The sequence below is a fragment of the Budorcas taxicolor genome, chromosome 25 (genome assembly GCF_023091745.1).
Source record: "Budorcas taxicolor isolate Tak-1 chromosome 25, Takin1.1, whole genome shotgun sequence".
Lineage (NCBI taxonomy): Eukaryota > Metazoa > Chordata > Mammalia > Artiodactyla > Bovidae > Budorcas > Budorcas taxicolor.
In genome coordinates this window covers 47,970,626-47,985,229 of record NC_068934.1, presented here as the reverse complement: position 1 = coordinate 47,985,229, position 14,604 = coordinate 47,970,626, and the positions used below count along the sequence as shown (strand labels likewise).

At 57.1% G+C, this 14,604-nt stretch overlaps 1 protein-coding gene across 1 annotated transcript in view; it reads right to left on the bottom strand.

The window, feature by feature from the left end:
• Positions 1-13,955, bottom strand: part of ANO1 (anoctamin 1) — a 95,452-nt gene extending 81,497 nt beyond the window's left edge. The window contains exons 1-2 of the mRNA XM_052661864.1: positions 13,848-13,955; positions 7,520-7,852 (exon numbers count right to left, since the gene is read on the bottom strand). Of these exons, the coding sequence (XP_052517824.1) occupies positions 7,520-7,852; positions 13,848-13,955 (441 nt within the window). The remainder of the gene's footprint in view (positions 1-7,519; positions 7,853-13,847) is intronic.
• Positions 13,956-14,604: the final 649 nt, after the last annotated feature.

Here is a 14,604-nt window from a genome sequence, read left to right as displayed (position 1 = left end):
GAAGTGGCCGGGCTGGGTCTAGACCTGCACACATGGCCTCAGAGGGTCTGGGTGGGATCTGAGCCTCCCTGGGAGCTCAGGTACCCTCACCATGGCCTGACCGTGCGTCCTGGAGTCTGGTGTGGAGGTTGCTCCCATCCTCCTGCAGGCAGCTCCTCGCTTGCTCTTCAAAAAACAACATCCACAAAGACGGGAAACAGATGCCGCCGCGGCCCACATCAGCTCCGGGGAGGAACGAGGAGAAACTACAGCCCGCCAGCCCGGGGGTGCAGCGGCGAGCCCTGAACGGCAGCTTGAAAGCAAACTGACCCTGTAGGGTTCACGGGTCTGTGGCCGTAACAATTCTGCCAAAGCTGGAGTCAAGTTCAACATCAGGGCAGTGCGGGCCTCGGTCACCCCCAGTACTCAGTCGGGATTTTACTGTGTGGCCTTCTCGGCCATGACCACTGGACATAAATAATGCCCTGGCTTTGAGGCTGGACTTAAAAAATGCTGATGGGTTTCAGATACAAGGAAACATGCTGGCCCACAAGCTGCTCTTGTCCGTTTCCTGGGAACCCTGGCTGCTGATCCCAACGCCACCAGAGGGACAGAGGAGTGGGGGGTGGGCGGAAGAGGCACTCCTGCAGAAGGCAGGCCTGGGCCACCTGCCTCCGGGACCTTTCCCCACCATTTCCATCCTGTCTGCTGCCCCTGGTGTCTCTGATATGACACCCGTCCTGGACCCTCATGTGTAAAACTGACTTCAGGGGCCGTCTTCTGGATCAAGGCATCAGATCCTGATTTGACAACCAGGGCCCCTCTTGTGGGTGGCTGGGGAAATAATTTTTAAGCTGAGTTCCTCTGGGCCCATGGTGCCTGGGGGAGGGTGGGGGGTAAGTGGATCACCTGTGATCACAGCCAGTCGGCCAGGCTCAGCCTCCATGTGTCCTATACACGAAGTTATGAGCACGTTCCTTCCCGACCTGCCACTCCCCCCTCCACTGGGTTCCTGGCCCAGGGCACCCAGTGTGTGTGCGGGTCTCTGTCTGGGGTACCCCCGGGGCACTGGACAGTGTATTGGGGACTTGCGTGGACAGTGGAGGGGGAGGGTCCTTCCTTGGGGAAGTTTCTGACGGCTCCTGGGGAAACAGGTCTGCACACTCCTCACGCCTCCAAGCATGGACCAGGGTGAGAAGCGCAGTGTGGGGCCCACCTAGACCTGCTGAGTCAGAGCCTGCATCCTGACGACCTCAGGGGCTTCCGTGCACACCCCAGGACTCTGCACCAAGGCAGCCAGGCCAAGGCTTGGCTGCCCTGCTCAGCCCTCCAACCACAAGCGGTGCCTCCCCACCCACGGCTGCACCTCGAGGGGTCCTGCATGAGCTCCCCCGACTCCTGGGATAACCACTCGTGTGTAAAGGCTCAGCTTTGAGGTGGGATGAATGGTGCCCTCCAAAAGAGACACTCACATCCCAACTCCCCATATTTGCGAGGGGGCTTTATTCGGAAATGGGATCTTTGCAGATGAAATCAAGTTAGATAAGGTTACAGTGGATTGGGTGGGCCTTATGCAGAATGATGGGTGTCTTTATAAGAAGAGGAGAGACAAACAGAGAGGAGGAGGCCGAGCAAGCAGGAGGCTGAGGCTGGGGGGACGTGGCCACAAACCCAGGAACACCTGGAGCCCCAGGAACACCTGGAGCCCCAGAAACTGGAAGAGCTGGGAGCGACGCTCCCCCAGAGCCTGAGGGTGTTCCAGTCCTGCTGACACCTTGCCTTTAGACTTCTGGCCCCCAGAACTGGGAGAGAATCAATTAGTATTGTTTTAAGCTCCCTGCAGTCTGTGGTTGTGGGTATCAGAAGCCCCATCCGGGACACTCAATGTTCTGCGTCTCTAAGATCCAGCCCCCCACCGCGCCCTCAGCCAGGCCAGTCGTCCCCTGTCATCATGGGATGTCTTCTCAACAATAAGCCTCCTGACTCGGGAGAAAGTCTTGCGCTGCTCACAGGGGCCCCGTCTGTGTGGGGCTCGAAGCCCATGTTGCCCCAGAGTGGCTCAGCCACACACCCACTGGCCCTGGGGGAGCAAAGGGGGTCACACACCTCTGCACACCCTGCCTGGTCACAACTGCAGATGACCAGGCCAGCAGACACATTGGGCCGGGGGTGAGTGTACTTGCTCATCTGCCCCCATGCCTCTTGCATCACTGTCCTTCTGCATCCCCCATCCCTGGGCTTCCTTTGGGCTTCCCCTGTGGCTCAGCTGGTAAAGAATCCGCCTGCAACGCGGGAGACCCGGGTTCGATCCCTGCGTTGGGAAGATCCCCTGGAGAAGGGAAAGGCTACCCTCTCCAGTATTCTGGCCTGCAGAATTCCATGGGCTCTACAGTCCATGGGGCTGCAAAGAGTCGGACACGACTGAGTGACTTTCATTTCATTCATCCCTGCCCCTGGTCCAGCCTGTCCAGCTGGCCCTCCATGTTGGGGCCTGGGGGATACTGGTGACATTTTCGGTTGTATTTAGGAATGCTTCAAGATATCAAATGCCAGCAACGCCAAGGCTGAGAAATCCCACTTTAAGACTCTTCATATTTTGGGGGTCATTGTTTGAGTATCTGATGGAGTCCATGGATTTCTTTCTCCCTGGGGAAGCGCGCATAAGCCCCAGTTTTGTTTCACAGGGCAAGGTTGCGTGGCTGGGCTCTCTCTGAGGCTATCTTGTTCCCCAAACCCTCTCACTTCTTGTAATCAGAGCACACCCGGGAATGAGTCATCCTGGGCGTCATTCCGCTAATCGCGCTGGCGTGGACCCGCGCACACCCTGCATGCTGCCTCCTCCCGGCGGCCCCTGAATAGACTCTGGTCTGGAGCAGGCGAAGGCAACAGGCTGCCTGGGGCCTGACTCATCTCAGGGGGAAGCTCAGGGTTGCAGGGGCCATGGAAAGGTTGGTTATGATCTGAAGATGCCACAGGAAGATGGTTCACGCTCAGCTCCAGCTGCTTTGAAATCTTGAACTGTTGAGTTTACGCCACAATAACATGTTCATCTAAAAAGGGCCCAATCAGGGACTTCCCCGGTAGTCCAGTGGCTAACACTCTGCCTTCCAATGCAGGGAGTGTGGGCTCAATCCCTGGTTGAGGAACTAAGATCCTGCATGCCGTGAGGTGTGGCCCAGAGTTTTTTTTTTAAAAAAGGTCCAATCAACTGCTGAAAGCTTTTTAAGGCTATAAAACCAAATTATCACTGAGATTTGGGGTCACTGTGACCTTGTGATTTGTATTAATAATAAGAAATACATTTTTGGTCTTTGTCCCCTGGTCCTGGCACAGAGCTCCTAAAACTCTGGGAATTTCCTAAGTGGGGAGCCCAGTCAAGGTGTCTCTTGTTAGGTGAATGAGGTGACTTTCCCAAGGCGAGGGTGGGGGGACTGGTTGCCAGGGGAAGCAACCACATGGTTAGAGGACTGGGACTTCCAGTCCCTCCCCCCAACCGTGTCTGGGAAAGCGAGAAGGGCTTCCGGTTGAAGCAATCACGAATAGCCAGTGACTTAATCAATTGTGCTTGCGTGATGAATCCTCCAAAAAAACCCCCCCAAACAGGGTCTGGACAGCTTCTGGCTTGGTGAACACACGCAGATTTGGGGAAAGTGAGGCTCCGAGAGCGTGACGTTCCATGCCTCTCCCCCACACACCCTGTCTTGTGCATCCCCTGCCATCTGCTATTCCTGAGTTTATTACCTTTTACAATAAAGCTGTGATCTAGCAGGCAACATGCTTCTCTGAGTTCTGTGAGCCACTCTACAAATTAATAGAACCCAAAGTCATTAGAACCTCTGAACGGTAGCCAATGGGTCAGAGCGCAGGTGACCATCTGGGCTTGCAAATGATGGCTGGAGTCAGGGGAGGGTCTTCCTTTAATCTGCGGGGTCTGGCACTACCCCCAGATAGGCAGTGTCCACACTGAGTTAGGTTGCAGGACCCCCAGCTGGTGTCAGAGAAGTGCTGGGTGGGGCTGGGGAAACAACGCGTGCATGTTGGAATTGGGGGAAGAATCCTCGCCACTTATTGGTACAGCTCGATCTTTTCTGGTGGCCAAAACTGCTGTCTTTATGTTTGCTGTTTGTTTCAAAGTCAAGAAGTTTTTAAAAAGATATGTGTGGCAAAGGATTTAATTGGACTTGGAAAGGTTCTTCTTTCTCCTTTGTGAGCGTGGCCATTCCATTTTCATATGAGCAATAATGATATATAGCTGAATATTCATATCACCAGTGAGAATTTCCCGAGTGCCAGACTCTAAGTGAAGTACTTTAGGATAAACCAGTGATGTAATGGCTTGTTTCCCAGGTGGCTCAGCAGAAAAGAACCCGCCAGCCAATGTAAGAGATGAAGGAGACCTGAGTTCAATCCCTGGGTAGGCAAGATCCCCTGGAGGAGGAAATGGCAAACCATTTCAGTATTCTTGCCTGAATAATTCCGCAAAGAGAGGAGCTTGGGGGCTACAGTCAACAGGGCTGCAAAGAGCTGGACAGGAACGAGCAACTGAACATGCACACAGTCATGTAAACACTCTTGTTATCTCTGACAAATGGCGAAGCTTTGTTGTCGCTGTTGCTCAGTCATCAAACTTTGTCTGATTCTCTGTGACCCCATGGACCGTAGCACGGCAGGCTTCCCTGTCCATCACCATCTCCCGGAGCTTGCTCAAACTCATGTCCATTGAGTTGGTGATGCCATCCAATCACCTCATCCTCTGTCGTCCCCTTCTCCTCCTATCCTCAGTCCTTCCCAGCATCAGGGTCTTTTCCAGTGAGTTGGCTCTTCGCATCCGGTGGGCAAAGTACTGGAGCTTCAGCTTCAGCATCAGCCCTTCCAATGAGTATTCCGGGGTGACTGCCTTTAGGAATGACTGGTTTGATCTCCTTACTGCCCAAGGGACTCTTAAGAGTCTTCTCCAGTACCACAATCTGAAAGCATCAATTCTTTGGTGCTCAGCCTTCTTTGTGGTTCATCTCTCACATCCGTACATGATTACTGGAAAAATCATAGCTTTGACTGTACAGACCTTTGTTGGCAAAGTCTCTGCTTTTTAATACGTTGTCTAGGTTTGTCATAGCTTTCCTTCCAAGGAGCAAGCGTCTTTTAATTTCATGGCTGCAGTCACCATCCACAGTGATTTTGGAAATAAAATCTGTCACTGTTTCCACTTTTTCCCCATCTACCATTTATTTCCCATGAAATAATGGGACCAGATGCTATGATCCTAGTTTTCTGAATGCTGAGTTTTAAGCTAGCCTTTTCACTATCCTCTTTCACCCTCATCAAGAGGCTCTTTAGTTCCTCTTCACTTTTTGCCATTAGAGAGGTATCATCTGCCTATCTGAGGTTATTGGTATTTCTCCCAGAAATCTTGATTCCAGCTTGGGATTCATCTAGCCTGGCATTTGACATGACATACTCTGATATAAGTTAAATAAGCAGGGTGACAATATACAGCCTTGACGAACTCCTTTTTTCGTTTTGAACCAGTCTGTTGTTTCATATCCAGTTCGGACTGTTGGTTCCTGACCTGCATGCAGATTTCTCAGGAGACAGGTAAAGTGTTCCTATCTCTTAAAGAATTTTCCACAGTTTGTTGTGATGCACACAGTCAAAGGCTTTAGTGTAGTCAATGAAGCAGAAGTAGATGTTTTTCTAGGATTTCCTTGCTTTCTCTATGACCCAAGAGATGTTGCCATTTGATTTCTGGTTCCTCTGACTTTTCTAAATCCAGCTTGTACATCTGGAAGTTCTCAGTTCATATACCACTGAAGCCCAGCTTGAAGGATTTTGAGCATTACCTTGCTAGTATGTGAAATGAGTGCAACTGTACAATAGTCTGAAGCTTTATGTCTTGCGAAGGACAGGCAGAAGGTCTGGTATCTGGCGAGGAGGGTGTGAATTATTGGACCCTGGGGTAGGGGGTCCTTTCAAACTTGAGATTTTAAAGTTGTAGTCAGGAGAGAGTGGCAGAGACAGACAATGAATCCCTGGTGAACAGAAAAGGCGCCCATCACACTGCACCCAGGATCACAGTTCCAGGGACAGGCTCCACTAGCAGCCTCCCTCTGGCCTCTCCTGCCTCTGACGGAGGCCACTGGTTCCTCCAGTTATAAAGGACACGCTGAAATCAAGCCTCTATAGTAGCCGCATTGTTCCAACAAAAGGCCGCAGGGCTGGCTGGGTGGGACTGGGAAAAGCCAGTGTGAATGACTGTCCTCTCTCTCGAGTGGCCCCAGTTCAGGTCTAAGCCAAAGCGCAACAGAATACCCTGAAGGACCAGAGTATGCCTGTCTGCGGCTGCTGCCTTCAGAATCAGAGAGGCAGGCTCTCGGCCACCCAGTCAGAATCCATCCTTTGCATCCTGACAACCAGAATGTTTTAAGTCCCTCACATCCTCACGGCTCCAGTGGGAACCAACCCTACAGCTGAACTCACCGAGACCTGCCAGGTAACCAAAGCCCCACCAGAGGGGTGGTCCCTGCTGAGCACAAGAGGCCTCGACCTCGGGGTCAAGGTGGAACGAGGGCCGTTAAGCATGCTTGGTTGCTTTCTCATTCGAAGTAGCATCAAAGTATGAAAGGGTGTTCATACCCACTCCCCGGTCACTAGTCTAAGTACCGCGAAAACCTTCTCATCACCAGACCCAAAGCGTTCACCGTTTAAGGATTGGGTGGTACTTCTCAAATAAAATAGCAAACTAACACCGCCTTCTATTTGGAATATTCTCAATGGACTCATGGCTCCCTAAGTCAGCCTACTGACTATGTTCTCTGCTCTGAACATGCTGTAGAGACTTCGTCTGATTCTTGGTTAACCTGCACAGTGACAGTTCCTCGGGCTGGGGGCCTGACCCTCAGTGTTCACGGAAGGAGGGCCCCCACCCCCTCATGCACAGAGAGGTAAGCGGACGGTGCACAAGCACCAGCAAGTCTGCCGAGAAGCTGAGGGGGCTGACTGATGGTCCCCACCGTCACCAAGGTCATCTCCACACTGCCGCGCTTTTCCGCCACCAGGGCGGCCTGCAGGCCAGGTGAGGTGACCTTCTGCTTTGCCCGGGAAACGTCCCCTGAGAAAGACTCTCCGGCTTTGCCAAGGGGGGACCAGGGGGGAGCTCCGGAAACCAGTGTGATGGTCTCCGAGTCCAGCGCACCAGGGCCCGCGGGGGATCAGCCTGGCCAACCTCCTCACTCGACAAGTTGAGAAACCAAGGCCCTGAGAAGCCGACGTCGAGCTCCAGGGAGGCTCCCGGGAGAGCTTCGTCCTCTGCCCAGCTTCCCAGGGGAGGAACTGACCCGAGCAGGAAATGACCCCACCGGTCAGGGCGGAGAAGCCCAGCCCCTCCTCTGGGGCAGCAGTGGGGGCGTGTGCGGGTTTGGGCTCTCTCCACTCAACCGGGAGGGTGTCAGCACCGGCCCTTCGCTGAGAGCAGCTGAAGGTGGGGCCTCCCAGAGGCCGCCGGCCCGCCCGCCCCCGCCCGTCCAGGAGCGGGGACACTTACATCCTCGTCCCGCTCCAGCTCCAGGCCGGCCTCCACCAGGTTGCCCTCGTACTCCTCCCGGCGGAAGCGCTTGTCATCTTCGTGGTAGTCCAGCGGCGGCTCGGGCTCGCCCGCGCCCAGGGGGCCCGCCTTCCCCGGCAGGGGCTGGTCCTGCCGGGCGCTGCGGGCGGCTGGGCCCGCGTCGCCGTGCTGGGCCCTCCTGGCCAGCGTCCTGCCGCCCGAGGCCCTCTTGTGGTGGTACACCAGGACATAGTCCACCTTGCGCTTGCCGTCGCGGAAGTACAGGCCGTACTTGCACTCGGCGTCCGGGTCCACAGACAAGGAGTTCAGCAGCTGTGGGGAGGAGACAGCCGCTCACCGTCAGGGGCTTGGGAACGGGCCTGCGGAGGGGCCAGCCACCGGCCACCCGACCGCCCGCCACCCCACCCCGCCCACCCTCTCCACTGCCGCCCTCTGATGGCAGGGGCCCCGACGCCTGAGCGCACTGCAGAAGGCCCTGCCTCCCAGGGCCTGGCATTCAGCAGGAGCCGCCCCGCTCACAGCGTTTGCAGAAGCCAACCCTGCGTGCTCTCGCGCGAGGGCGTCCCAGCTTTGCGGAGGAGGGGGGTGGGCTGCCTGGCGAGGACCAGCGGCTGGAACAGGGGGCGGAATCTGCAGGGCCAACCCCTCGGGGGTGCTCCTGTCACACAGGGTCCCGGGTGGAGTGGAGCAGACTGCGTCTGCTCGTCGTGACTCCGATGGCCAGTGAGCTTGGTGACGGCATGTCGAGGTGACCGCCGGCCCTCGCCTGGCCTGGCTCTGCCACTAATGTGCGGTCAGGGGCCAGGCACCTGCTCTGTTAGTCGGGGTTCTCCCAGATCGACTGCCAGACCCCGAGTCAAGAATTTGGGTTCAGCGGGGGGGGGGGGGGGGTCTCAGGGGCCAGAGCGAGGGCAGAGGTGGTAGAGATGGCATCAGGGGTCGGGGGAGCTGCACACGCAGTCCTGCCTCAGTTTCCCCCTCTGCCTGTCCAGGGGGCCAAGGAGATGGAGCCTGGGGGGCAGGGCTCAAAGTCCAGGCACCCCCACGGGCACCATAGTGCGTGGCTTCTGTGGAAAATCACACCTGGCTCTCAAACTCCTGCAGGAGTCAGATGGTTGTCGAGGGTCTTAGGTTCCCCAGCAAGCTGGTCTCGGAAATAAGAGAAAATAAATAAAATCATGCCGGGAAGAGGGCTCACTTTGCACCATTCAGAGTCCTCGGAGCTGGGCTGGGGCTGAGAGGCCGGGTCCACAGCCCGTGCCAGGAGGGCTGGGGGGCTGGGGGGCGGAAGAAGGCCCGTCTCCCCTCCCCCAGCCAAGGACAGAGACCACGGATCACCCCAGCATCTTTGGTGGGTCATGGGGGACAGGCAGGAGAAAGTTGTTCACCTCTGTTTGTCGGGGAAACTGAGGCCTGGTGAGGGGCGCGTGAGGCGACAGTGCGGGCGGGCTGCATCCAGCCTGGAGTCCTGGCTGCACCCAGGGACCCCCACCCAACAGCACCAGGGACCCGGGGTGACACTCCTTCCCAGCACAGCTCCACCCTCTCATGCAGCCCCTGCTCGAGGGCTGTAATCAGAGTTATTGGATCTGGAGGAAGTTGCGGCTCTGGCGAGTGCAGCGGTCAGCCCTCGCTGCCCTTGCTGACCCCTCACAGGCTGCTCCACTGGACATTGTTAGTGTCAGTGCAGCCGCCCAGCTGAGCCACGGTTCCCAGCCCCCTGCTCCCAGAACCACAGGGAAGGGTAAGCTCAGGGTGGAGGTGGGTTGGGGGCAACGAGAGCCCTCAGGTACATCCAGGCTTGGTCCCTCTCCAGCTATGAGCCCTTGGGACACTCCACCTGCTTTGGGCTTCGGTTTCCAGCTCTGTAAAATGGGTGGATAACAGAAGCTGCCCCCACCAGCAGCCGGGAGGACTCGCTGAGTTAAAGAGCACCAGGTCTGGGTGGGCCCTCTCTAACTCTTGGGACAGGCACCCGGAGGCCATCCCATCTCCCAGCCCCCCATGCCGGTGCCGGCGGCAGGTGCTCATTCCCCTGGATATCCCAAGAGGGGCAAAGAAATGCACTGTCACGGAGAGCTGGCAGAGAAGGGGTTCCTCTCCTTGCAAAGGGGGTGGGCAGAAAAGCCAGAAGGCTGCCCAGGGAAGGTTGAAGACACTGGCCAGTGGTCAGGAATGAAGCTGCTGCCAGCGGGCAGGGTGAGCGCGTGGGAGGCGGTCAGAGCCAGGTGGACACGCAGGCTCCAGGCAGGCAGTGCTGAAGGGCACACGGCCTGCTGCCAGCATCCTGGGCACACCAGACTCCCGGCATCTCTACAAGGGGTTCCTCCTTATTTTCCAAACAGGCAACTCAGATCCTCTGAGCTGACCCAGAGGCTGTGTGCAGTGTCCGAGGGCGGGAGTGCTCATCCTGTCTCCTGCCTGCACCATCCTCCCCAGTCTCCTCCCTCACTGACCCCCACGGGAGTCAGGACACCTCATCCCCTCCTCCCTGTCTTTTTAAATGCTCGGCACTAAGGGCACGGTTCTGGAATGAATGTATGCATGTGTGAATGAATGACACAGACATGGGTTTTGCACATTGCTACCGGTAGGGGCCACCAGATCAAGCATATGGAAGCTGAGACCCAGTCAGACCAGAGTTTAGACACTACACCCCCACTCCCGAGCTCTAAGACTCAGTTTTTCCATCTGCAAAATGGGGACAAAAACATCTCCTCGACTGAGGTCGTGGGATGCTTGTGAGGACTGAGTGTGATGGGAGAACTGAATGGATTTTGAAGATGAACCCCTGAGCTTCCCCAGAAAGAAAAGTGAAAGTGTTAGTTGCTCAGTCATGTCTGACTCTTTGGGACCCCTGGACTGTAGCCAGCCAGGCTCCTCTGTCCATGGGGATTCTCCAGGCAAGAATACTGGAGTGGGTGGCCATTCCCTTCTCCAGGGGATCTTCCTGACCCAGGGATCCAGGGATCGAACCTGGGTCTCCTGCATTGCAGGCAGATTCTTTACCCTCTGAGTCACCAGGGAAGTCCAAGGAAGGTAGAAAGATGGCTCCTTGAGGTGACAGGAGAAGAGGCCAGGGGCCAAAGTTCCCCTTCACAGTAAGTGTGCCCTGACCCAAGCACCAGGGACAGGGAGAGGGCAGTCTACCTGCCTCTCCAAACTCTCAGAAAAGGACAGAGGAGGAGAGTGGAGCCCTGAATCCACATGTTGGTTGCTGCACTGGGGCCCGTGTATTCTTTCTTTATACTTATTTTTTTATTGCAGTATAGCCGATCTACAAGGCTGTCTTAATTTCTGCTGTACAGCAAAGTGATTCAGTTATGCATAGATACAGTCTTTTTGCAAAATACTATTTTCCATTAGGGTTTGTCACAGGATATGGGCATAGTTCCCTGTGCTCTACAGTAGGACCTTGCTGTTAAAAACCTGTGTCTGCTAACCCCAGTCTCCCACTCCATCCTTCCCCTCCCCCTTGACAACCACAAGCCTGTTCTCTATATCCAGAACCCAGCGCATTCTTTCATTTGGCCTCTTACCTGGAGTTGGAGCTCCAGGAACTGAATTCACTCATTTGTGTGCGATAGACCAAGTCAGGGCATGTCTCAAGGATCATTCTAAGAGAACCTGCTATATTCATTTTTTCCAAAAATGGGGAAAATGAAATCAGTGACCTGCAAAATTTCTCTCCATCTTGGGACTCTCTGAATTTCAACTCCAATCTGAACATCACTCTGAAACACTTTTACTCGAAAAAATTTTAAATTAAATTACTCGCATTGCATATTAACTTATGATTAATGGGCTAATTCCGTGATCCATAAACAGATCGTCTCCAACAGCAGATAAAGAGGACGCGCTCTTATCTCGCAAGCAGGCAAAGGCCAGCCTGTCTCTGGGGTGTCTGGGCTTGTTGAGACATAGACTCAAGGCCACTGACAGCCCACAGTGTGAAGGAAGAAAGTAGAAACACTCAAAGATTAACACAAAGAAAACTTCATGAAATGAGTTGCACCCACCAATCTGGGCTCTAACTTTTGAGTTATCTCTTATACCTCTTTCTATAGGAACAAGGAAATGACCTTCACCCTTAAACTTGGGAATGAGAATGAGGAAAGGCACAGACAAGGAGGCTGGGGCAGGGTTTATTCTGATGGCCCATGTAAATGACGTTGACACCCCCAGTATGGGATGCAAGTCTGGGAACCGGATGGGGACTTTCTGAAAGGCAGTCCACACCCTCTGGGCTTCATCTGCATGGAGCCGCCTTCGCTGGGTGACTCAGGGTAGTGAATGAACAACAATCATTGGCATGAGCAGTCTTGGGGATGCCCTGGGAGGCTCTCTCTGGCACAGGGCCTGCCCAGCAGCACGGACAGGCCCCCGGCTCCTGGAGCCGCTGTGTCCAGCCTCCCTGAGGCCCTCTCTCTCCGGTGGGACACTGCTCAGCCCGCCTTCCTGTGGCCATGTGCCCCTGATTCACAGCCCTTCAAGCCGATCATACCTGGAACCTTCCCATAGTAAGAGCTGTGTGCAAAGAAGACTCACCAGTCTCCTCTGGGCTTATCTACTTGTTTCTGGATGGTAGAGACCTTGAAGGAAGGGCCGAGTGGCCTCTCTGCAGACTTTGTGGTTTGGGGGGAGTGGAGAGGGGAGTTCTAGATGGGGGTGGGCCATGGGTCCCTGTAGTAAAGCTCCAGAGCCCAGGAGCCATCTGTTAAGAGCTCCATTTTTCATTTCACAACCTGTCTCTCTCAAGTTGAATCTGGTCAACCTCTGGAATGTCTGTTTTTCTTCATTATCTTGGCTGCCACCCCTATCTCATGCCTCCTAACCCGTGCACCCCTCCTTCCCACCTGTGAGTCTTCATATACGCCATTTCTTTGGGCTGAAGGCCCCACCCCGCCCAATTATGGATATAACCGGCCCCCTCTCCTCCAGAATGTCCGTCCCTCCAGCAGGCTGTCCGTGGAAACCCGCCTCTGTGTCTTGGCTCTTCCGAGCTCACCTCCCAGCTGGTGAGTGACACCAGACAGTCATCTGCCCCCTCCGGCCCCCACTTTTCATCTGCAGGAACAACACCTACCTCCATAGCCACTGAGAGAGCAAAATGAGTTAACACACAGCGACTGGCCCACCGCCCTGGAAGCGTCCCTTGTCGCTGTCCTGGATAACCTCCACTACTGCTCCTTGAGCCCCAGCTGGGCGGGGTCCCCTGTCTCGTCCCCTCTGGGGGTGCCCAGGATCCCACAGGGCCCGGCACACAGCAGACACACACAGTGTGGGCTGAAGCGCTAACCCCTAAGCTTTCAAGGCCACCACCAACAGCGGTCCCTAACACTGCCAGCATTTTGGGGCAGGCCCAGGTGTGAAAGATGCCCCACAGCCCATGGGAGCCCGGCTGTGATCTGAGGCTGGGGGTCTCTGCCTTTCCTGGCACACACGCCACCGGCACCCACCCTGGACGCCCCCACCGACTCCGGCAGAGGCTACAGAGGCAGGCAGGGATAACCCTGGGCTTGGTCAGAGCAGAACAGGGCAGCTGGGGCTTCCGCATCTCCTGGGGAGGGGCCCGGGCGGTGCTTGGGGGAAGGGGGGAGACAGGGGAGTCTATTTTCTGGCCCCAGAGCCAGCAGAGTCAGCGGGGCTCCCTGGCTGAGGCACTGGTCTCAGCCCTTCCCTCATCTGGCAAACTTTGTTCCAACTTTAAGCCAAAACCCTCACGGGCGAATTCTGACCTGGGATCAGAGGAGACCCGCTAGGGTCTCGTGGTCACCTGGTCGGGTAGGGTAGGTGCTGGCCCACGCGGCCTGGCTATCATCCAGGCCAGGCGCAAACGCGGGGTTTGGGGAGCCGGGCCAACGTGGAAAGACCGACCGGCCCTGGCGCCTGCTGCCCGGGGCGTGTGGAGCTCCCAGGCCGGGCACCCCGCACAGAGGCGCGAGGCTGTGGCCCGAGGTGGACGGCGCGGTGGCGCCTGGAGGCTGCCGCCCTCCCCGGGCGAGGCGGCTTCCCCACCCCCACCCGTTGCCCCAAATCGGCACCAGCGGGAAGGAAGCGTTCCTCCCGGGGCCCTAGCGGGCTCACGCTCGAGCTGGGGGCGAAGCGGCTGCAAGCGGGGACTCGCGGCCGGGGTCGGGGCGGGGTGGGTGGGCGCGTGCCTGCGGCGGGGCCCACGTGCGCCGCTGGGCGCCCCCCAGGCGCCTAGAGCCCCGCGGACCCGGCGCCTCCCGTCCCGCCCTCCCCGGGCGCGGCGCAGGTGCGCGGCCCTCCCTGGCGATCGCGGCTGGCGGCCGCCCTCACTCACCGTGCCCTCGGACGGCAGGTAGCCGATATCCTCGATGGCGCAGATGTTGATGATGTGGACGCTGCGGTCCTCGGCCGGGAGCGTCGAGTACTTCTCGTTGACCCTCATCGCGGCCGCCTGTGCGCCGGGACCGCCGGGCGGCGCGCCCTCCCCATCCACGGCCCCGGCGGCCTCTGCAAGCGGACAGGCGGCGTTCGGGCGCGCTGGCTCGCAGGGGGCCGGGCCTCCCGCTCCGCCCGCCGCCCGCGTCGCCCGGCCCCGGCCCGGCCCCGGCCCGGCCCCGGCCCGGCCCCGGCCCCGGCCCCGCGCGCCGCGGTGCAGGAGCGCCCACCCTGCGGGTCCCGCGCCGGCTCGGGCCTGGACGCCCCGCCGGCTTCCTTCGCCTTCAAGAAAGATACCAGCGCTGTGCGCTCGCTTATGCCGGGGCGGCGGCCACGCGGGTCAGATTTTCCGTAGAAATTTAAACACAGGAAGAAAGTATTCCATTCCTGCGGAGCCCCACCAAGTTTTATTTTTATCCGAGGAAAGTGCCCCTCGAGCTGCTTTTGAGGGAGGCCAGGGTGTCACAGCAGGGAGGGAACGTCCACCAGCCCCCACCTTCAAGAAAAGGCTCGGATCGTGGTAGTCCTGCTGCGGGTCACCTTGCAGCCTAGAGGGACGCTTCTGAGGTTGGAGTCACGAATGCTCTCCCTGCCTCTTCCCGCTCCACCCCTGGCTGACTCCTGGTGGCCACTCAGCTCTCACCTCCTCCAGGGAG